Genomic DNA, 23,122 nt, shown 5'->3' with positions numbered 1-23,122 from the left:
GCAGCAAGCTAGGGAAATATAGCACAGCGGCGACGAAAATATGACAGACGAACAGCTGAGAATTCTGACTTCTTGTTACGGGCTGTAAATTATCCAGTGCTGGCAAAGCATACTGACCAACTCAGGTTTCAAACTCAACAAAAATGGCGGCAAGCTGCGTGAATATAGAGAGAGTCCCAGAAACTATTGACTTCTTTTTGTTACCAACTATAGCCAGTTTCATCTTAGGGGAAAGTATATCCGACTACCAGTCCCACTATACTGACCTTCAACTCAGGCTCCAAGCTCCCTACATCGATGGCAGCACGCTTCGGGAATACAGCACAGCATAGTAGCGTGGCAAATGTCACGTAGAGTCCCACTAGGAACAACTGGAACTACAATTCTTCTGCTGTCAAACTCTACTGACCTTCAACTCAGGCTCCAAGCTCTCTACATCGATGGCGGCTCGCTGCGGGAATACCTATAGCGCAGCATAATGGCGTGGCAAATGTCACGCAAGAGTCACACCAAGAACTATCCAAGAGTAGAACAATCAAGGTAAGGAGGTATTAAAAAATCCGCACCAGGGACTACCTACTGACTATTCTCCTTGTTACCGGGAACGTAGGTATATCCAGCTATTAAAACATATTGACCTTCAACTCAGGCTCCAAGCTCTCTACATCGATGGCGGCTCGCTGCGGGAATATAGCGCAGCATAGTGGCGTGGCAAATGTCACGCAGAGTCCCACCAGGAACAGCTGGAACGGGATGACGGCCATCGGGTAGTGGCAGAATAGGCCGCGGCGCGTCGCGTATGCGGTTATAAGTGGCGTCAAAGCTGGAAAGAAACGAAGGTTCGGTAAATATACCGAAAAACCTTTTTTCCAATAAGAACTCAATAGAGTTCTTATTGGAAAAAAGGTTTTTTGCACTGAAAAAATGTTTGGTTACTGCTTACACTACAAAAGTGACCACCGAACACTTTGGTCATGAGTAACAAAATGTTGTGTAAATTAAACAAATAATTCTGTAGTGAGCTAGACTTAGTTTGGTTAAAGTTTACACTTAGTTCGCCTGTCACTTTTTTGTGTAAGCTGTAACCAAAAATCTTTTTCAGTGTGAATCTTGCCCGTTTTCATCGACAAGCCCATGGGTAGTTCTATTCTAGTAGGTGGTTCCTCAAATTTAACACTTACAAATTTCGGGCTTGTCGGTGAAAACGCATTAGTTCATCTGATTGACTTGCAAGTGTAAGTTTAGTCCGTAAGTGTCATAGCGTGTGAATTCCCCCATCCCTCCGGGCTAGAATGCCCCTCTCCTGGGCCAGAATGCCTTCCCCTGGGCCAGAGTGCCATTCCCTGGATCAAACGAATGCCCTCCCTTGGGCCAAAATGGCCTACCCTACCCTAGACCAAAATACGCGATCTGGGCCTGAATACCCTCCCGTGGGACAGAATGCCCTCCCCTGAGACAGAATGGCCTCTCCTGGGCCAGAATGCCCACCCCTGGGCCAGAATGCCCTCCCCTGCGACAGAATGGACTCTCCTGGACCAGAATGCCTACCCCAGGGCCAGAATGCCCTCTCCTGGGCCAAAATACTCCCCCTGGATACGCTTATAGTTTTCATATTATAATGACCACGTACCGGAAAGCGCAGCGTAGGACGTCCACCCACAAGGTGGACCGACGACCTCATAAAGGTAGCGGGAAGATGCTGGATGCAGGCCGCCACCAACCGGCCATTGTGGAAATCATTGGGGGAGGCCTATGTTCAGCAGTTTACGTCCTAGGGCTGAAATGATGATGATGATGATGATGAATGAAATCAAGTGGCAGTGGGCGGGGTACATAGCTCGTAGAGACGATGGCCGTTGCGGCAGGAAAGTCCTCGAGTGGCGACCACCGGCTGGAAGACGTAGCGTGGGCAGGCCTCCTACTAGGTGGACCGACGATCTGGTAAAGGTCGCGGGAAGAGCCTGGATGCGGGCAGCGCAGGACCGTTCATTGTGGAAAACCTTGGGGGAGGCCTTTGTCCAGCAGTGGACGTCCTATGGCTGAAATGATGATGATGATGAATGAAATCAAGTGGCAGTGGGCGGGGCACATAGCTCGAAGAGACGATGACCGTTGGGGCAGGAAAGTCCTCGAGTGGCTACCACGGGCTGGAAGACGTAGCGTGGGCAGGCCTCCTACTAGGTGGACCGACGACCTCATAAAGGTAGCGGGAAGGCGCTGGATGCAGGCCGCCACCAACCGGCCATTGTGGAAGTCATTGGGGGAGGCCTATGTTCAGCAGTGGACGTCCTATGGCTGAAATGATAATGATGATGATGATGATGAATGATCACTCACTCATGCCGGGCAGCGCCATGATGACTCGCGAGATGCACACGAGCGAGATGCCACGCATAGCTGCTGTCTTGCTCTCTCCCACGCGCTGCCCGTCCGCGGTAAAAACTGGTGTGCCGTTCAGGATCTCGCTGGAGTAGAGAGATTTAATGGTAAGATTAAAAGGCGATTGTTGAGTGTAATCATTTAACTTTTTTCAGTGAAAACAGCGCCTTTGACAAACTTAGGTATAACAGTTAGGTACAAAGCACAACTCTATACCAACTTTTTTGTCCAACAACATGCAATGCATGTAAAACGAGCATGTGATATGTATTCTAGCAAATAAGTTATTGAATTTGAATGTCAATAAATATTATGTTTAGCAAACGAGAACTCAACAAATCACGGTTCTCCTTTCCGTAGATTCATGAGCTTTCTCAAAAGCGCCTTAACACGACTGTGGGCTGTATTATTATAACCACAACGCGCCACGATTTGTTTCTTCGCTCTAAGAACCTTTAAGTAGCACTTATGCAAAGGTTTTGGGTCTTTGAGATTCATTCCTTCACCATAAAGTATTATAGAGATTTCTTACCTGCTCCTCATCATGGGGATGTTGATAAAGTTGGCGCCGCACACGGCTGCGAATGGCACAAACCGCGCGTACATGGGATTCTTCATTTTCTGGAAAATAAAGCAATAAAACCATTTTATATTGAGAAAATATGATTAGGGATGAAATGTTTTAGCGTTGTACAACGAATATCTAAATAAATAGTAATAACATCTCGTCCATATTGGAGACCTTTGACATCACGATGTTTCAGAAACAAATAAGGACTTAGGCTTTGTTATAGGTTTTTCTTTAAATCTGGATTCCAGTTTTCTCAAAATATGAAGTTCAAAGATAGATTCTATTTTGTGTAGTAAGTAGGTATAGTTGTTCGTTGGTGATTTGTCTGGAGGTGTGCAAACTATCATAAAAGGTTGTATTTTCTAATTTAGCACAAAGATGGCTCATGCAATGTCCATTAACACTTGCGAGTTTGCGTAAATAAGCGCGTGTCTACAAAGCCTACCAACGTAGCGTCGTGACGTGATCTCTTTGCACAATGAATAAACTGTTGAAGGAGGTTTAACCCATCTCGTCATATTTGTCTTTGAATAAAACAATAAAAAATGCTATTAAAACTTTATACTTTCTATTTTTAAGAAAAATAAATATATATCTTAGATAAACGGCTTGAAATCATCTCCAATTTGAGGAATCGCTATGTTATGCGCGCATTGAGATTGGGTTTTAGTTTTTTCTTCTTCGAGTCTCACTTTGATAAAAAAGATTGAGTTCTTTATAGTTTTGTCTCTGCTCGAAAATTATATTTTTATGACGCGAAAGATCTTGTTGATAAAAAGGTTTAAAATTTTTATTATAAAATAAAACATATCTACGTTTAGAAGATACGTAGTCGTATAAATAGTGTGAAAATGGATCACTTGCTTTGAAAAACCCTAAGAAGTTAAAAATGTTTTGAAATAATCGAAGTCGTTCTTGGTTTATAAACATGTCAAACTACCACTTGGGGCAATTGTTTCATATTATGAGGGTCAATTGCATATCAATCACGGGTTAGAATTGGAAATATTTATGCAGCGCGAATTGCAGGTAAATGTTAACAGTCATGAACGGCTCTTTCGCTTTTTGGTCATCATTAAGATGGTCACTCTCGTGTCAGTCAGACTTCATTTTTACTGTCTGAATCGGACCAACAACTTATACGTTGCTCTCATCATCATCATCATCATCTCAGCCATAGGACGTCCACTGCTGAACATAGGCCTTCCCCAATGCTTTCCATCCCAGATAGCAAGCGAACTTGCTGCAAACATGATTTTTATTTGAAATTAGATTGTCACGTCAAATATGACAAATCAAGTTTGTGGCAATATTGCTGTAAGCTTTTTGATTTAGGTATGATGTTTCAAGGCTTTTTTAATTTTGAAGCAAGTTTGCATTTTGCGCTATGTTTCAAAGATGAAGTATCAAGTTTGTTTTTTGTTTGTTACAAACTTGCGTTAAACTGTCATACGCATGGAGCAAATAATCAGTGTTGCCAGAAGGTTACTTTTGTAACCTTTTAGGTTACTTTTGAACTGCATTGGTTACACTAATGAAAAGGTTACTTTTAGGTGATTTTTCAGAAATTGTAGAATTAACTTTTACAGGTTATTCAGTAAAAATATTAATAGTGACAATTTAAAAATTATGTCATAAACTGCATTTAAACATGAATTTGATTTATTATTTGTTAAAGACAATGAGTTTTAGCAAATGTTTTTTTGATAATAAAACGCAAATCCATGAAACGGTTTTATACGACCGGTCACTTTTCGGTCTTCATGGAATGGTCAAAATTTCGAATTTAGGTAAACATGAACCATCCATGAACAACCTTACACAATCGCTCCGCACCCCCCCCCCCCCCCCGTATGAAGGTTACTTTTTATTCAAAAAGGTTACATTTTTTTATATTTCTGGTAATTTCTGACAAGACCCGACTGGCAACACTGCAAATAATCACTAGTGGTCATACGCCAACGTCACTCGCCCGAAGCCATAAAAAAGAAAACAAAAACTTCCGGTTCCGGAAGAAAAAACAGCCAAGTGTTTTGCATTTTTGCAGCATACTCTCTTCTAATCTGTGTTTTGCAGTGCACAAAATCAGTGGTAGAACGTAGAACCTACAAGTTTTTTTGTTTTGCACGGTGTTTTATTTAATAAACGCTTCTGTTGTGCGAATTGGACGCGTGACGTGCTGAAGATTAAAGGTTAGTTCATTTATTTTTACTTTTACAAACAGAATTAATGATAATATGTAGTTCATATCTATCCCTTAAACCTTATTTACCTACTTTCAAACCCAGGCAACGTGTTCCAAGTGTTCCTAACCCTAAATAGTTCCTGCATGTTCGATCCTGTTTAGTTATGCATATTACTCAATATCTATTTCTAATTATCTATGTGTAACAGAAAGGTGTTATTGTAAGTTGTAAATGTACATCGTGGACCCTGTCTTGCACTGCAATTGGAAAATAATACATAAATAGAACGTCTAAAATTAACAAATATCCTCAAATAAAATAAATTAATTGCTGTACAGTGACTGACATTGATGGAAAAGTCATAGTTTTTCCTTTCAATAATTATCATGTTGCTATGAAAATGCTACACTCATAACACTTCAAAATTGTAAATGTAAATATAAAATACCCCCTAAACATCCTATCCACCTTATCATGTACTTTTATCCTACCTCGTTTAATTCTTAAAATTGTTAGTTATGTCTTAGCAAAGGTAACATAAATTTCCTCCTACATACCTATCTATTATTATATAATATAATTATAATTAATAGTGTTATTTGGTTTCAGACTTTGCATAATGGAATCAAAAAAATTTTTTTTGGTTACATTTTTAGATGAAGATGATGCTCCTGGCATAGTTTCATCAAAGTGGTTAAGATACCAACACTTGTTATTACCCTAATGTATGCACTGAAGAAATCAAAAACAAACTTGAAGAAGATGCCTGCACCTGAAGCAACATGGTCACAATATCAAATAAAAATACTTAAAAGTTATGGTAAAATAATTTTCTTTATTTTTGTATTGCTAAGTTATAACTAGATTCTACTATTGTGAGACTTTTTTATTTATTTCAGAAACTTATGGCGAAGCACGATTACATTTAAAAAAAGCGGAAGAAACCTGAAATTTGGACTCAGACGAAGCAGAAAATGATGTTACAAATGAAGTGACAGTGGACATAATGTCTGCTGTAAATTACCCAGTCACCTCCGGTTCTAAAGAGGCCAAGCAAACACAACTCAAAGCTGTTAACTGCCAATCAGGTAACAGGTTTTTATAACATGCAATGAGCTTCTCTCGTCAAAGATGCAATGCGACAAAATTTCATATTTTCACTTGTTTTAGTTATGACTTTTCCATGTTTTTTTATTTGTTACAGAGTGCATTACAAACAAGCAATCCCAACTAATATTATAAATGCGAAAGTAACTCTGTCTGTCTGTCTGTCTGTCTGTCTGTCTGTCTGTCTGTCTGTTACGTTTTCCCGCTTAAACCTCGCAACCGATTTTGATGAAATTTGGCATAGAGATAGTTTGAGTCCCGGGAAAGAACATAGGATAGTTTTTATCCCGGTTTTTGAAACAGGGACGCGCGCGATAAAGTTTTTCTGTGACTGACAAAATTCCACGCGGGCGAAGCCGCGGGCGGAAAGCTAGTATGCTATACAGCAGAGTCATATGATTCAGATTGTGTCAGACCTAGCTAACCAAATGGCTGAAATCAATAGAAAATTGGATTTACCGTTAGCTAGGTCCGAAGAAACATTTTCACCAACAGATGACAATGCAGGTCTTTCAGAACTTTTGGCAAGTCTACCAGTAAAGATATTGCAAGTTTTAATAATTTCGATGACCATTTAAAAATAAACAAGAATACAGGCAATAGTATGTATAAATTAAATACTTAAACACAGGGCAAATTTTATTATTCTATGAAAACATTCTAATGCTACTTTAATTAAATTTCAGATGTCATTTTTGTCTGGTATTGGCGGCAGAAATGTAAGAAGCCTTACGACTAATATGTTGAGACGAATAATTCTAGATGATGTAGCCGAGTTGTATTCGTTAACTGGGAAACAGATGAAAAATTCGAATAAAAAGTCATTTATGAGTACAGAAACCTATAAATTAATCTTTCGTAAGTACCTTTATTTTATTACAAACTTATACAGGGTGTAAATGAATTCATAGGCAACCTTGCAGGGGGTGGCTCAGACCATCATTATGAACTTTTCCTATGACCAATTTTTCCTGTTTTCATACAAAAACTGATCACGAAAATAAAGTTGTTCATAATGATGGTCTGAGCTTCCCCCTGCAAGGTTGCCAATGAATTCATTTAGATACACCTGTATATCTCTCAATATACCTACTACTATTATTTTCTGAATCATTCGTGTTTGTTAGTGTTAATTATTTCTATTTTATTTTTCAGAAATATGTAGAAAAATCAACGAAGATGTAACTGAAGACAGTCTAAAAGAAATTATAAGTGATTGGCTAAATCAAGCTATAGTTAGACTTTCAAGAAGGTAAGATTTAATTTATTTACATTAGATGTATTTTATTTTACACTAGCGACCTGCCCCGGCTTCACACGGGTACATGTATTATACATATGTATAAAACAAAGTTGCTGTCGCTGTCTGTTCCTATATACATAAATGCTTAAATCTTTAAAACTATGCAACGGATTTTGATGCGGTTTTCAACAATAGTTAGAGGGATTTATGAGAAAGGTTATATAATAGAACCCCATACGAATCCGGGGCGGGTCGCTAGTTATACATATATTACATTATTATTACACAAGGGACAGACAGACAGCGACTTTCTTTTATACTATGTACCTAGTGATTTACAAATTTTAGATGTGCTCCTTTCAGAATTTTAACTAATAACCCCTTACCCTTATAGTAGTTTTTAAGGATTACTATAAATATATTTATTTCAGACATAGTTCATAATTTTGTTAGTAGTACAGAAACTTATACAATTAAATGTAAAATAATGTCTTAACCTGTGGTAAATATACTTGTTTCTTTTTGTTTCAGAGCAGAAACACAAAATAAAGAAAAAAACCAATAGCGGCGACCATGAAACCGATTTTTTCTCATTTAAAGTAAGATAAGATAAAAGTATAAATAATAAAAAAATATATGTTATGTTTGTTGTTTTATTTAATGTCAAACATGCATATTCATTGCAAGTTTGTTAAGGCAAACTTACATATTATTTATACAGGGTGTTAGGTAAATGGGTATATGAGCCGACACTAGCCCATGTTAACATGGGCATATAAATGGTATGGTGAAGTCAGAAATTTGATGTCATCATTTTATTTTTTTACATTTTCATACAAAATAAATTTTATAAAATCCGATTTGTATGAAAATTAAAATAATTAAAATGAAGATATCAATTTTCTGACTTCACCATACCATTTATATGCTCATGTTAACATGGGCTAGTGTCGGCTCATATACCCATTTACCTAACACCCTGTAGAAGCAGACATAATGCAAGTTTGTTAAGGCAAACTTACATATAATTTATAGAAGCAGACATAATGCAAGTTTGTTAAGGCAAACTTACATATAATTTATAGAAGCAGACATAATGCAAGTTTGTTAAGGCAAACTTGCATATACTTTATAGAAACACATTAATGCAAGTTTGTCGCTCGGAAACTAGAAAGTTTGATTTAAACTTGCCTCAAGTTTATATACTTGCCATGGCAAATTTGAAACAAAGCTTCATTTTTGATACATCAAACTTACTGCAAGTCAGATTCAAGTTTAAATTGTTATCTGGGATGTTACCCGGTCGGTAGCGGCCGGCCTGCTACCTTTACAACGACATACGTTGCTCTTATACGTATTATTTCTTATTGCAGAAATAAGTTGATGTCAACCAAACTAGGATCACTTACATAAGTAGGCAGTAAGTATGCAAAATTTTCTTCAATTTGGGAATCGAACCCAGGACCTACGGATTGACTTCAGTTGAATCGACTTCAAAATCTCGATCACCGGGATAAAGAAAGAAGGTCTAGCCTTGATTTATCATGATTGTAGGTAGGTATTATTTGACCGGGCACATGGCAGCATTAGGTCATCGCACTTGACAAATAATAAAAGATACAATACTTATTTATATCGATAACAACTATAAGTAATTGCGACATACTTATTATGAGTGACCTTTTGACATATTTCTGATATAAGTCGCGTGGCGATAAAAGAATGAATAAAAATGAGGACAGTGACATTCTGTCATCATCATATGCCTTCTAGCCAGGTTATCTGTATTGCAGCAAGATTTTGTCTCTTGCAATACCTGCGCTATATTTTCAGAACACAGGTGTTGGATATCGTCCCTATTTTTTCCGCTTAGTGGTTAAAAAGTTATGAATTTTGAATTCTAAAAGGAAATATACAAATACGATCAAGTAAGTTGTGCGTGAAACGCAGCGTGGACGTCCATCCACAAGGTGGACCGACATCATAAAGGTAGCATGAAGGCGCTGGAAGCAGGCCGCTACCAACCGGGCAACATGGAAAGCATTGGGGGAGGCCTTCCTATGTTCAGCAATGATTATGGTCGTCCTATGGCTGAGACTGCCTGAGACGATGATGAAATTGTGCGTGACAAAAGTTATGGAATGGGTTAGTTTTTGACCATGAAACGACTTGGAGTGACAGCACATCAAGCTACTCTGTGGCATTTTATTTATTCTAGTTGTAAAAGGTGATATTTTGCAACCAAGATGTAATAACACGGGATTATTCCCACCTCTCGTTCCCACCGCTGCAACTCCTGTGATGCCAAGCCAGGATCTACATACAGCTTGATTGCCCATAAAAACCCAACCTGTGAAGGTCAAGTTTGTACCGGGGGAAAGTTAAACTGTCATTGGACCCGCAACGAAATTAATCAGAAGAACACAGGAGGAGTTCGAAGTTAAGGTTCGACTTCCCTCCATCCATAATAGTGTAGTTGACTGTCCTTATTTAGTATTAAGCCAAAAATAACCTGTTGTTATGTTATGGTGGGTATAATACTGAAACCACACTCCATCATCGTGCCAAACACCCGACACACCTCCGTAAGTTCCATGACGTAGGGTGATAATGAGTTAGCCGCATATTTACGTTACGTTAACTTGAAAAATAGTGATCAATATGATACGATATTATGTAGATAACAGCGTTATTGCGATATTTGATTTATTACAGCATTTTGTGATAATAACACACTACGTTCTTTATTCAGCTGTTGTCGGCATGAAAACAATTTGGTGATTATTTAAGGTAACTTCGTCGGGTTAAAAATTGCTATGACTAAATTTTTTACAAATTTAATGGCTAAGATTCAGAATATAGGAAGTAACATTTAACTGTAGTTTACTGAAATAATGGATGGTTGGAACTTGGAATCAGACCTAAAGGTCGTGAATAATTACGAAGATAAACTCCGTGGTATCTTCAAGTTCTAATAGGTTCGCTTTTGCAATTAAAAATCCTATGTAAAGTAAGTAGTTAGCCTGATGTGTTCTCGATAGTTCAAACTTTTGTAGTTAACAAGAAGTTGCTATTGAAAAAAGTCACATCAAAGTAAAAATCTAAATAGGTACTTACTTATAAGACTCCCCGCAAACTACAGATATTGTAGCAAAGGTTACGTTTAATCATAATTAATTCATTTAAGTATTCATTGCATCATGTAGTATTGTAGTAAATGGATGTTATTTTGGTTAGGAATACAGGAAAATGTTTTACGAGCTATTTTTAAGATGTCGTTTTTAAATAAGTACTTACTTAATCTTGTTTTCTTGCGATAAATCATTATAATATGACAATTTGAGTATTATCGATCATTCTTGATGAACTGTGCCTTTGAATTGAGATAAATACTTAATCTACTTATTGATGATTTCAGAGGTATATGTCGTCCACTTGATATAGTGGTTCGTATACTCGGCCTCTAACGCCTGGTAGTCGTGGGTTCGAATCCCGTGTCGGTAAATGTGAGAGTTAAAGATCCTGTTTGAAGGTAGGTTGATAGATAGTTGTAAAAACACAAAGTAATTGTGTTGTGTGATGTACAAGAAAAATGTCTTGTACCTATACCATCTGGCCTTCACGAATAAGTATCCGTTTGTCAAAACTAGAGATAAATGCTGTCTATCAGCATAATGAGTAGTGAGTAGTAGTCATTACTTCTGAAATGTGAAAGTAAATAAATGATATGATTTGATTTGAATTTCCTACGGTAGTTGAGAGATTATTATACGTAGATAAGTACAACAGAGTTGTCATAAGTCTCGCAATCATTTTACGTGACAAAAATACTCCAACCCCCTTACTTACTACGTTAAGTATGGAAATGTCACTTTAAAACAGTGTTCAATTATAGGGTGTAACTTTTTATTATCAAGGGGGCAATGCATAATCTAAGCTAAAGACTAAAACCATTTTTTTTCTTGGCTTTCGCGGTTTGCGTTTACTGAAACCATAAGTATCCTATTTTTTATAAATCAAGGATAGTAGGACCTACTTCTTCTGCTTTCCTAACCCGACTGGTCAGCCAGTGGGTGGAGTGTGCAGGTCAAATTCGGCATTATCATCATCATTTCGGCCATAGGACGTCCACTGCTGAACATAGGCCTCCCCCAATGATTTCCACTATGGCCGGTTGGTGGCCTTCCTTAGCGCCTTCCTGCTACCTTTAGGAGGTCGTCGGTCCACCTTTCCTAATTCGGTAGTTACCCCTGGTAAAAAATAGAGGGTGCTCCTGCAGTGGAGACCAAATGACCGATGATGATGACTTACTTCTAGCTTACCTTAACTTTGCTGTTGAGGTACAGAGCCGTTCCCAACGCGCCACCGCAAGCAGCGCAGTAGGATGCAAACAGTTGTCTGGGCGAAGAAATAGAAAGAGTTAGAAATAAATTAAATAAAACAAATGGTAGGGTAAGGGACCTCGCCAATAGGCTAGTTTCCTAAAAAAAAACTTAGTCCGTCAACATTATCAAGAAATATTGGAAACGTGTAATTTTATTTGACAATCAAACAAGTAATTACGAAATAATGATGCATTGTTTCGCGTGACGTCATATAATGCTACACTTTTAAGCACGCCTTGACGTCACGGGCTACTTCTTTTGAACTTTGGCGCGCTGTATGTCTTTCAATTTTCATTAGTTTGAAAAAGTGAAAAATACGTGTCAAGTATTTTTTGATAACTCACTTAACCGACAGACTGTACATCAACCTCTTGCTTTTTTACCCAGGAAACATCCTTAACTTACTCTACTTAACTACTTACAGGCAAAATTATTTTCACTGGATTAGGAACAATAAATAGGTAGGTAAGTCAATTTGGGCAACATTGACATCTTTCACATTAGCGACAGCTGAGCGACCGGTTTATAAGGAATGTTAAGTTGTTTTTCTGAATTGTTTTCAATTTGTTTTAGGTGTACTGTACGTAGGTATTGTATTATCTATTCTTTTTTAACCAATGTTAGTGTAAAACCTGGTTTTCCTAAATCTGATTATGAAGATTTTCATGATCAAATGCAGATAAAAAAGCTAGAGGTTAAAAAGATAAAATCATCTTAACTGCAAGATCGTGGAGTAGGTAAGTATCTACTTATCAGGATGCGGGCAGCGCAGGATCGGTTGTTGTGGAAATCCTTGGGAGAGGCCTTTGTCCAGCAGTGGACGTCATTTAGTTATGATGAGCGATCAATCATAAAAAGGACTGCAATAATGATGTCACTTACGATGAAGACATGGGCGTGTCACCAGACCGGTTGGTGTAGTTGACCACGGCGTTGAACGTCTGATTCACCCACTGCCAGAACACGGTCGCGGCTGTCGTCTTGTAGAACGTGATCATTCCTGAGAACAAGCAGCTTCAGCTTAGATGTCGTCTGAAGAATCTGCTTCATTTCATTATAATTGCTGAAAAAGGTGAGATCCGGCTCGAAGGACCAATTATTAATTGTAAGCGCTTCGCTAACTCTTTTATAGTGCGAACAGCTAGGGACTGGAATTCGCTGCCTGCTGCTGTCTTTCCCGAACACTATAATCCGGGCCTCTTCAAGGCGAGTGAATGGGCACTTGTCAGAGCAGACCTATGTCATCCTAGACTGCATCAGGTGTGATTACAGTCAAGTCAAATACCTGCTAAAAAAATTGTAGGTACCCGTCTCTCGCGATTTGCTTACGCAGCAATATCAGATGTACCGACTACCGATATTACTGTTTGTAAATCTGTCTACTCTTTCAAGTTATTTCAGTTCACTAGAAAAACATACAAGTGTTATCAAACGAAATCCGAATTCCGCACCTAACTACTGTAGGTCTAGCGCCTAACTCAAACGGACAAACGTCAGCGAGTTGAGTTAAGCGCTAGACACATTTAACTACTAGATTTACTAGAAGGTAAAAATGACTCACCTCCTGTGATGATAGTGTTCATGGGAGCCTGTGACGCCATGCGGCCGATGAGCAGCATCTTCTCTCCCGTATCCGGGTGGAACGCGCTGTCGTACAGGTACTTTGTCTTCCACAGCTTCTCCTCGTCGTACCCTGGTGGCATGCGGCGAGTTTTCCTACAAGGGAGCACAGTTTCTTTTACTTGAACTTCGGGAAGAATGCGGGCTCTAGGGATTTTTTCAGATAATATTAAGAAAAGATATTTCAAGTGTGTTTTATGGTCCATGTAAGTTTGTGTACAATTTTACGTGTCTTCTGACGTCATGGCGGTAAAGTATGGTGAATGAGGCGCACTGCCTAGTATTAATAGGTGTACCTACTGATAAGCATGGAAGACTACAGGCTCTTTTCAGTAAGTTATGAAATCCCTTGTAGAAGAGTGACGGCTCACTGTCACCTATGCTCATGGTCAGGTTTACTAAAACCTGGGTTCATTTTAGATACATGCTCTGTCGTCCTAGCAGCGGTCACTCAAGACGGCAAGGCGCCAAAATGCTGCTTGCTGTCAAAACAGTGTCTAGCTCTAATGTGATGTCAAAGTTTTGACGAAAGGGGCGAGCGTCCAAAGACAATCTCTTTCTACTCCCAACAAATACCGTTGGCCCAGAATACAACCTACCTGAACTCGGTGACGACTCTCTTGGCCTCGTCGAGTTCCTGGTCGAAGGAGCGTTCATGGAGTTTGTGAGCTGCTGGACGTGAATCGCGCGGCCCATGTACGTGTTTTTATAACGTGACTTGCCGCGGTCGATCCTAAGTATGAGCTACCTGAACTCGGTGACGACTCTCTTGGCCTCGTCGAGCTCCTTGTCGGAGCGAGCGTTCATGGAGTTTGTGAGCTGCTGGAAGTGGATCGCGCGGCCCATGTACGTGCCTTTATAGCGTGACTTGCCGCGGTCAATCCTGAGTATGAGCTACCTGAACTCGGTGACGACTCTCTTGGCCTCGTCGAGCTCCTTGTCGGAGGCGAGCGCATTCATAGGGTTGGTGAGCTGCAGGAAGTGGATCGCGCGGCCCATGTAGGTGCTTTGGTCGTAGCGCGGCTTGTCGAGGTCGATCGACATCTTGGCTGATTTTTTTCTGGACTGGTTTGATTCCTGGGAAAATATGATGAGAATTATTTGGGTATTTAGAGCATTTGATAGGGGATAAGAAGAAGAAACATCGTTCTCGTCGATTACGAAAAAGCACTACTTAGTTGCTTCTATAAAATAACCCTCTTTCTGGCACAGTCGGGTAAAAATATCGGTAATTACTTTAGTATTATTGGAAGCAAAACAAACGAATCAGAGAAAACATTAGTTATGTCATCATTAGAGTACTTAGGTACACAACCATGATGCAAATTCGTTCTGTAAACATTACAGGAAATAGATCGCGACGTCATCGCGTCAGTAAACTTATTTTCATGACGTGCCTCGATAAGTAAAACATACAAACTCGTCAAAATAAACGTACTAATGTCTCCGTGTAGACTTTGCGTGACCTTTACTCTGGAATGAACTTGTGTTTCGCATAATTTGTGAGCCGGAATACAAGCTTCTTATTTTTAGTTTTTTTTATATTTTTATACACAACGAGGAAGCTCTTGGCCTGTATCTCACCTGATGGTAAGTGACGATCAGGCCGAGGTGGAAGCGAGCTTCACCCAGAATCCTCAACCACAGAGGAACTGGCTATCTTACCTCTAACTGCCGGAACACAACAATGCTGTTAACATTGTTGTTATGGCGACAGACTTTGGTAAGATGGTGGTACCTAACCAGGCGGACTTAGAACAAGCCCTACCACCAATGAAACCGAACAGAAAAATCTGCCCCCACTGGGAATCGAACCTCTCTGCGTCTGAAGCAGGTGGTCTTACCACTAGACCACAGACGCGGTTAACTTGACTACAGGGTTAACAAGTAGGTACCTATTAGCATAATCTTGAAGCGAGAATAGCCCAACGGTTGCTGTCGTTTCAGGTCGGATCCCAGGAACACGGGTTTAATTCCCGCTGCCCTTCCTGTGAACTTCGTGGTGAAGAACCAACTCGTAAGACAAGACAAGCATATGATATTAGCTAGCTTACCACAACGACTATTATTTGTAATTATTGGTGATAGAAAGTTTTGAAAATGGATCACGGGGCCGCCTAAGTCAAACTCTATATACCTACCCACCCTGATCAAGGCCTGTGTCGTAAGATAAGCTTAACTTTTACTTTTTCGGGCTTTAAATCGTGTTTTGACGAAGTATTTGTCGAAAATAAGTCTTCTGCCAGTTCTCCTCGGATCTTAATCTTGAACTGTTTATTGAGAATAATAATACATTAGGTAACTTAGATAATATTTAATGGAACAATATTACACGATTCTTATCAGGAACGCGCATTGAACCATGATGACATTTTAAGGATACTGTACAATGTTAAAACAAAATAAAAGTTAATAGATTTTTTCAAGATAGGATTTAGTATGTGTCCTCAAGAAAGACGAGTTACTTAGCTATAGGGACTAGACTAGGGACTAATCTGTTGTGGATAGGGCAAATTATTTTTTAAAACTTGTGTCAACATTTTTTTCGAAATGTTAGGCCTATAATATTTATAAATTCGAGGCAAGAATTTAAATTTTGGAACTGCGGTATTTTGCCAATTTTTTTTTATTAATATTAAAAATAGGTGCATTGAATACGCTCGCTTGGGTTTGCCAAGAAACATAATTATAGGTAGGTCAGTTTATTTAAATTTTGAAAAATAAAGTATTCACAGTTGTTCAAACATTTATATTTCACACGATTGTGTTATCTCTCTCATTAAGTAAGTAGGTGTGCTTTTATTTTTCTTTTCCGTTATCACGAAATCAGTTCTTATCAGAACTTGTTATCTGGATTATACTTGTTATTACATTTTTATATAATTCATGATTTGTTTTAGTAGGTTTATTAATTAGTAAAAATAATTATTTATTGTGCCGGTACTGTATTATTCCACACTCGTAATAAAATTCATAAAATAAATATTTTTAGGAACCAGAAGCGGGTAGCGTTAAAAAAAAACAACAAATAACAAACTAAAATAACATTTACTCAAAATAATGATTTTACAAAGAAATTGGAATCAAATCAAACAGCCACTAATTTACACAAAAATAATCACCACCAAAAATAATGAAAAGATACGACTTACTGCAAATCGGGCCGATCACCAATCCAACAACCTCACCGCTCGGAGTCGCTCGGGCAAATGAGTTTCCCATGCGCCGAGTGCCTCTTTTATAGGCGTTGGCGGTGATGCCACTCGATTTGAAATAAATCGTAACGGACTATCCTAATACGGCCTCTCCTGAACGTGCGCCGTCCCCGGCCGCATCTTCAAGAAGAGTTCCTCGAAGAGCTGGTGAAAGTCGGTGACACAGCCTCAGCCGGGTCATCGTCATCACTCAGCGCGAGATCCGCCCGAAGTATGTCCTCAGGCGTGTCTTGCGTGGAGTCTCCTGAAGAGCCGGTGAAAGTTGGTGACACGGCTGCAGCCGGGTCATCGTCATCACTCAGCGCGAGATCTGCCCGAAGTATCTCCTCAGGCGTATCTTGTGTACCCTCGGAGTCAGCATGGGATGCCGAAGGGCCAGCCTCAACATCGTCATCATCACCCTCATAGCCTGTAGATGTAAAATAAATTATGACTTACAAAGCAGTCTCACAACATGTGCCTATTCATTCATTCCTCACACATACAAGGCCCTCTTTCAGTAATACACACAAGCTTAGCTATTTCGTCAACTGCACTAACGCTTCATACTTCCAAAGAATTCCATACACACGTGTCACTCATTCTCATACTCCTATCTGTACGTACAGACCCCATAATAACCACAAAGACTGCAAGGCAGTCTACGTACTGAAAAGTACGTCTGCAAGGCCGAAGCCCCTACGCACTGAAAAGTACGTCTGCAAGGCCGAAGCCCCTACGCACTAAAAAGTACGTCTGCAAGGCCGAAGCCCCTACGCACTGAAAAGTACGTCTGCAAGGCCGAAGCCCCTACGCACTGAAAAGTACGTCTGCAAGGCCGAAGCCCCTACGCACTAAAAAGTACGTCTGCAAGGCAGCATCTCTGATGCATGCCCCATGGCACTGGCTGATGAACCCTCTCAGCCCGGTGCGCAAAGCGTGATCATTCGCCTCACACACGCTCACACTCGGCCATACAAAGCAAGCTGAAACATAGGAGTGTTAGACAGTCTCACAACTTACTTTCGAAAAAGGCAGCGCAACTCTCAGGGCACCACTCTCCTTTCCAAGGCACCATATATTGGGCCGCTGCTTGGGTGGTCTTGCCACGCGCGCCGCTTAAAAGCTTTAACTCGTATCGCCCGCTTGGTAAGACCTTGACCACGCGGTAAGGGCCTCGCATGCCCGAGTCAAGCTTTCCAACTGATTGGGAGTATTTAATTACAAAGACCTGATCGTCCAGTCTGAATACTCTTGGAGGGTTCCGATGACGATTAACACGAGAGTCCTGCTGATCTTTGTTTTTCTTAAGCAGGTCCTTGGCTCGGCTCCTACTGATCTCCCTAATTGCCTGATGATTGGGGCTGTTGTTTTCAACAGCAACATCACGGATCAGCGCACGAATGACAGGAGTGGTAGTATCAGTTCCGATTAACAAAAACAATGCTGAAACTTGAGTGGTTTTCTGTTTAGTTATGTTAAGAACTAACTGAATTTTTCGCAAAGCCTCGGACCAGGCTGAGTCTTTGTTATAACTTTCAACACGAATCAGGTTGAGGACGGTCCGTACATAACGCTCAGCTTGACCATTTGCATGGTGCATCTCTGGCGTTATGTAGTGGATGTCACATCCTAATTCGGATATCCAGTTAGTAAAGCTAGACGCTTCAAACATACGCCCTCGGTCACAAACTAACAATTTTGGTGTACCAAACAATGAGATTGCATCATTTAGGACGCGTTTCAGTTCATTTGTATCTTGTCGATACATTGGGAAAAGCATACAAAACTTTGTGAATGCGTCAACTAGTATTAGGACAAACTTGTAGCCATTCGATTCCGGCAACGGCCCTAGCGCATCAACATGAACAGTATTGAAGGGGACATCTGACTTTTCCCAGGAAGTAATGGGTTGATGAGGAGCTCGTGGGACTCGTTTTTTTGAAATGCAGATAAGGCAATGTGAGGTATACTTTTGAACAAAGGGCCTAAGGCCCGGAAACCAAAAGTGTTTCAGTATGAGATCCAAAGTCTTGTCCGCTCCAATATGTTCATGTTCATCATGAAAAATGCGTAACAAGCTCAAGCGATGTCCTTTAGGAACGAAACATAATAAGCGTGACTCTTCACCTACGGGTGAATAACGGTAGTACAAAAGATCGTTTTGACACACATATCGGCGTGAGTCAAGGAGCCCATCTCTAAGCTTTTGAATTAAATCCTGGGTCTCATTGTCAGCGTTTTGGGCCATTTGTGCCCAATTTAGAGGTCGATCAATATGATTGACTTGCATCGCTGGTGGATTTCTGCTCAAATAATCTGCATGGCCCATCATGGAGCCTTTTCTATATTCAATGGTGAAGTTAAAATCTTGCAGATAAATCCACCAGCGAGCAACCCGCGGAAGCAGATCCTTCTTACGCTCGGTGGCTTTCAGGGCATTGCAGTCGGTTACGATTTTGAAAGTTACGCCTATCAGATAATGCCGAAAATGCTGCAATGCTCTGACAACCGCCAACGTCTCGAGCTCGTACGAGTGGTATCTGCTTTCTGCGCCTTGGGTAACTTTGCTGAAATAAGCTACCACGCGTTTGTTACCATCAGAGTGTACCTGCATTAGTACAGCCCCATATCCAGCACTACTTGCGTCTGTGTGCAGCTCGACCGGTAAGTTAGGATCAAAAATTGCAAGTATTGGCTCACTCGTCATCTGCGTTATAAGATATTGGCGGACTTCCTCCTGCTCAGGTCCCCAAGTGAATTTGACGTCTTTTTTCGTAAGACGTGAGATACTTGCAGTTTTTGTCGCATAGTCTTTGATGTAGCGCCGAAAATACCCAGCCAGACCCAAAAATTGACGCACTTGTTTAACATTCGTCGGAGTAGGTGCATTTACTAGCGCTTCAATTTTTCGGGGGCTCGGCCTAACCTGACCATGGCTAATGACGCGACCTAGGTACTCTACTTCGCTACTCAGAAAGGAACACTTTTGAAGATTGATCGAAAATCCAGCGTCGGTAAGTGTAGTTAACACTTCCCGCAACAAAGCTATGCCGTCACTAACTGTCATGCTTGGAATGAGTACATCATCAATGTATACTAAGACGTGCCCTGATTCGATCAACTTTCGAAGCGTGTTATTGATAATTCGTTGGTAAACCGTTGGTGAATTACATAGTCCGAATGGCATTTTGACATACTCATAATGTGACTCCGGAGTAACAAACCCAGTCTTGTGTATTGAGTCTTCATCTATTGGTATTTGATGAAAACCTGACGCCATGTCCAGGCTGGTGAAGAATTTCGAGCATCCAAGGCGGTCAATGTGATCCTCGATCAATGGAAGTGGATATCTGTCTTTTATAGTAATGCGATTGAGTGCTCGAAAGTCCACACACATCCTGTCTGTGCCATCCTTTTTTTTAACCAGAATGATTGGGCTTGCATACTCGGAGTCAGATTCCCTGATTATGTTCTTGTCCAATAAATCCTTCACAATATCGCGAACCTTAAGTTTCTCCTGATATGACAAACGGTAGGGGTGATAGGCTACTGGAACCTCACTCGTTAAGTTTATTTTCATTTTGCCAGTTTTTACCGTAGTAGTAGCCGTGCCAGTTATCAAAAACGAAGAGAAATCGTTTATCACGGTCATCAAAGAGTCCAATTCTTCACCTTGAAGAGGCGTGTTGACCTTATTAGGCTCTTTGATATTAACAGAGTTAACGTTTAGGATCGTATTGGATGAATGCGTCAAGTATTGTTGATCTTTCGTCCTCACAAAAGTTACACCATCCCTATTTAGGACGTCCGTTCCGATAATGATTGGCGTATTCATGCAAGAGGCAGGTACTACCACAAAATCTATATCCAGGGCGATATTGCTGAACTCAACTGTGAGTGTGACATATTCGTGAGCAATAATCTCATTATCACTTATTCCCTTAAGAACGCAGTGAATTTGTTTCTTTGAACAAGAAAAGTGTTTAAGAACCGCCGAAGATATTAACGAAACGTTCAAAGCTCCGCTATCTATCAAAACGTCTACCGGTATACCCTGTATCACTGCTGTACACACGTCATTATTTTTTGTTGACTTAGAAAGTTCTTTGCATAAGTTGACTTTGCGTTGATTATTATTTTGGCCTTCAGATCGAGCTTTGGCGAAACAATCACTCTCCCTATGTCCTAGCTTCTTGCAGAAACTACACGTTATTTTTGGCTGAGTTTCAGGAATCTTACGCTTTTTAGGGCAGTTTGAGTTTATATGTCCAGTCTGGCCGCAGTTAAAACATTTATTTTCACTACGGTTGGTATTTCGTTTTCTAAAAACATTATGAGAAGGTCGATTGTCTTTGCTACAGCCAGGCTTGACATAAATAGCTAAAAACGAGACTAAGTTTTCTGTCGTGAGGTTGGCGTTCGCAGCCGCAGCCCTCACTTGCGCATCGTTAATACCGCGTATCACTATTTGAACCATAAGTTCCTCACTAATACCTTTAACTATGCGCAGGCGCAATAGTGATCGTCGTGCGTATTCAGCGTAAGTAGAAAACTTGTCAGAAGAAGTATTCATGACATCGAAAAGTGTTTGAGCGTAGTCTATTTTGGGAGGACAAAGCGACTTAAATTCTTTCACAAAATTAGACCAAGAGCGATCACTATTAGCCCATTCGTTTAGCCATAATTTGGCATCCCCTTTTAAACAATTAGCAACGCGCGACAGACACTCTGAATCTTCCCAGTGGTTAGCTAACCTAGCTCGCTCCACCTCATCGCACCACACCTCAAAATTATTAACGGCAGGATCAAAATTTGACACATAGTAATTTTGTGATTTTACTCGATTTATTGCAATAAGTGCGTCTGCCAGGGCTTGTGTGGCACTGGCTGACGAAGTGTCGTTATTATGTTGAGGTGTGCTGGCATGAGCAATTGGAAACTGGGTTTGAGACATGCTCGCGTTACTCTCCTCGATCGCATTCAATCGCGCAATTATCGAACCTAACGCCAGTTTCACCGAGTTATCGGGGGTACGCGATCGAGATCTAACATGACGGGACGCAGGACGACGCGACCGCGAGCGGTGTTTATGTCTATGGCCTCGGCGCGATTTGCTACGAGTGCGCCTGGCCTTACGACGCGACGTTTCACTGGAGTCCGATCTCTCACGCGAACGGGATGATCGTGGCATTATAACAAAAACAAATTAGTGGCTGTTCAAATTCCGCATAATTGACAAAGAAATCAAACGTACTTGTGGGCACAGGCCTATCCCACTTCTGATTTTAGGAACCAGAAGCGGGTAGCGTTAAAAAAAAACAACAAATAACAAACTAAAATAACATTTACTCAAAATAATGATTTTACAAAGAAATTGGAATCAAATCAAACAGCCACTAATTTACACAAAAATAATCACCACCAAAAATAATGAAAAGATACGACTTACTGCAAATCGGGCCGATCACCAATCCAACAACCTCACCGCTCGGAGTCGCTCGGGCAAATGAGTTTCCCATGCGCCGAGTGCCTCTTTTATAGGCGTTGGCGGTGATGCCACTCGATTTGAAATAAATCGTAACGGACTATCCTAATAATATTATTCGGAAATATAATCATCACCTAATACTTTTAATAAAGTGGGCGTTTCTTTTTCGGGAAAAAATAGCACACAAAGATACACCCAAAAATGTTTTAGGAACACTATTTCAGCTGAAAATTAATGAAAAATTGGGTGGTATAATATCTTACATAATAAAATACTAATTACAACTAATTACTACAGCAGTTTTAGATATTATTGTATCAAAAGAAACCGTGAACCGAGCACCTTCTTATCAATAGAATATTGTGATGATAATGACTGGCATCTCTTGCCTTGACATCTTCACAAGGATCAATAAAAGTAACAAATTGGAACTTACACTCGTAAAATTCGTTTAAAAACTGAAAAAAGCTTTATTATTATTTTGGAAATTATGCAACAGGGACTGCATTACATAATAACTAATAAAATTTAAAGAAATTGAAATTTTCATCGAAATAAATGTTCCAAATTTCACTTACCTAAAAAAGTGGTTCCAAAATATTTCTTGTACACGAAAAGTGGCGGATTAAACAAGATGTTGTAAATTCGCCTCGATAAGCTCGTTACGGACACGTAAGTTTCATTTTTTGTCCAATTCTGTGTTTTATCGATGTGAATAGTTCAAATGTTGCGCCGTGACAGCGTCTCGGAAAATGACATAAAAATCAATTTGTTTCAGATGTTGACAAAAGGAACTGTGGCGCTAGTGTGCAGAATTTTCCTGTCCAAGATTTTTTAACTGGTAATTCCATGAAAAAATATAAACTATTTTATAACAGAATGTAATCGAGTAGGTATTTATTACAATAATGTTGAAACAAAAATAAAAAGGTAAATCAAGAAAAAA

At 40.0% G+C, this 23,122-nt stretch overlaps 1 protein-coding gene and 1 long non-coding RNA gene across 3 annotated transcripts; one reads left to right on the top strand and one right to left on the bottom strand.

The window, feature by feature from the left end:
- Nucleotides 1–623: 623 nt before the first annotated feature.
- On the bottom strand, nucleotides 624–22,959 carry LOC135083653 (sideroflexin-1-3). The gene is made up of 8 exons (XM_063978359.1): nucleotides 22,755–22,959; nucleotides 14,390–14,568; nucleotides 13,433–13,587; nucleotides 12,754–12,871; nucleotides 11,809–11,884; nucleotides 2,912–3,000; nucleotides 2,338–2,465; nucleotides 624–823 (listed from the first exon to the last, which is right to left on the bottom strand). Exons 2-8 carry the CDS (start codon nucleotides 14,533–14,535, stop codon nucleotides 624–626), a joined length of 912 nt encoding a protein of 303 aa, XP_063834429.1. The 5' UTR covers nucleotides 14,536–14,568; nucleotides 22,755–22,959.
- LOC135083838 (uncharacterized) lies at nucleotides 4,827–8,128 on the top strand. Of its 2 annotated transcripts, none has more exons than XR_010259722.1 (7): nucleotides 4,827–5,142; nucleotides 5,793–5,956; nucleotides 6,036–6,224; nucleotides 6,341–6,845; nucleotides 6,930–7,101; nucleotides 7,399–7,495; nucleotides 8,018–8,128. It is a non-coding gene; the product is annotated as an uncharacterized LOC135083838 (long non-coding RNA). The 2 variants fall into 2 exon arrangements; XR_010259721.1 differs by having other exon boundaries at nucleotides 4,828–5,142; nucleotides 5,746–5,956.
- Nucleotides 22,960–23,122: the final 163 nt, after the last annotated feature.

This window comes from Ostrinia nubilalis, chromosome 24 (genome assembly GCF_963855985.1).
Source record: "Ostrinia nubilalis chromosome 24, ilOstNubi1.1, whole genome shotgun sequence".
In the NCBI taxonomy this organism is placed as follows: Eukaryota; Metazoa; Arthropoda; class Insecta; order Lepidoptera; family Crambidae; genus Ostrinia; species Ostrinia nubilalis.
The sequence above is the reverse complement of the archived record's forward strand: the minus strand, read 5'-3'. Positions and strand labels throughout refer to the sequence as shown.

What these genes read in the sequence shown, in the direction of transcription:
- LOC135083653 (XM_063978359.1), bottom strand. Translation starts at nt 14,535, where the DNA reads ATGTCGATCGACCTCGACAAGCCGCGCTACGACCAAAGCACCTACATG. An exon ending in ACCTCAACAGCAAAGTTAAG is followed by an intron (nt 3,001 to 11,808) that starts GTAAGCTAGAAG and finishes TTTATTTTCCAG; the next exon opens with AAAATGAAGAATCCCATGTA. An exon ending in ATCCCCATGATGAGGAGCAG is followed by an intron (nt 2,466 to 2,911) that starts GTAAGAAATCTC and finishes TCTCTACTCCAG; the next exon opens with CGAGATCCTGAACGGCACAC.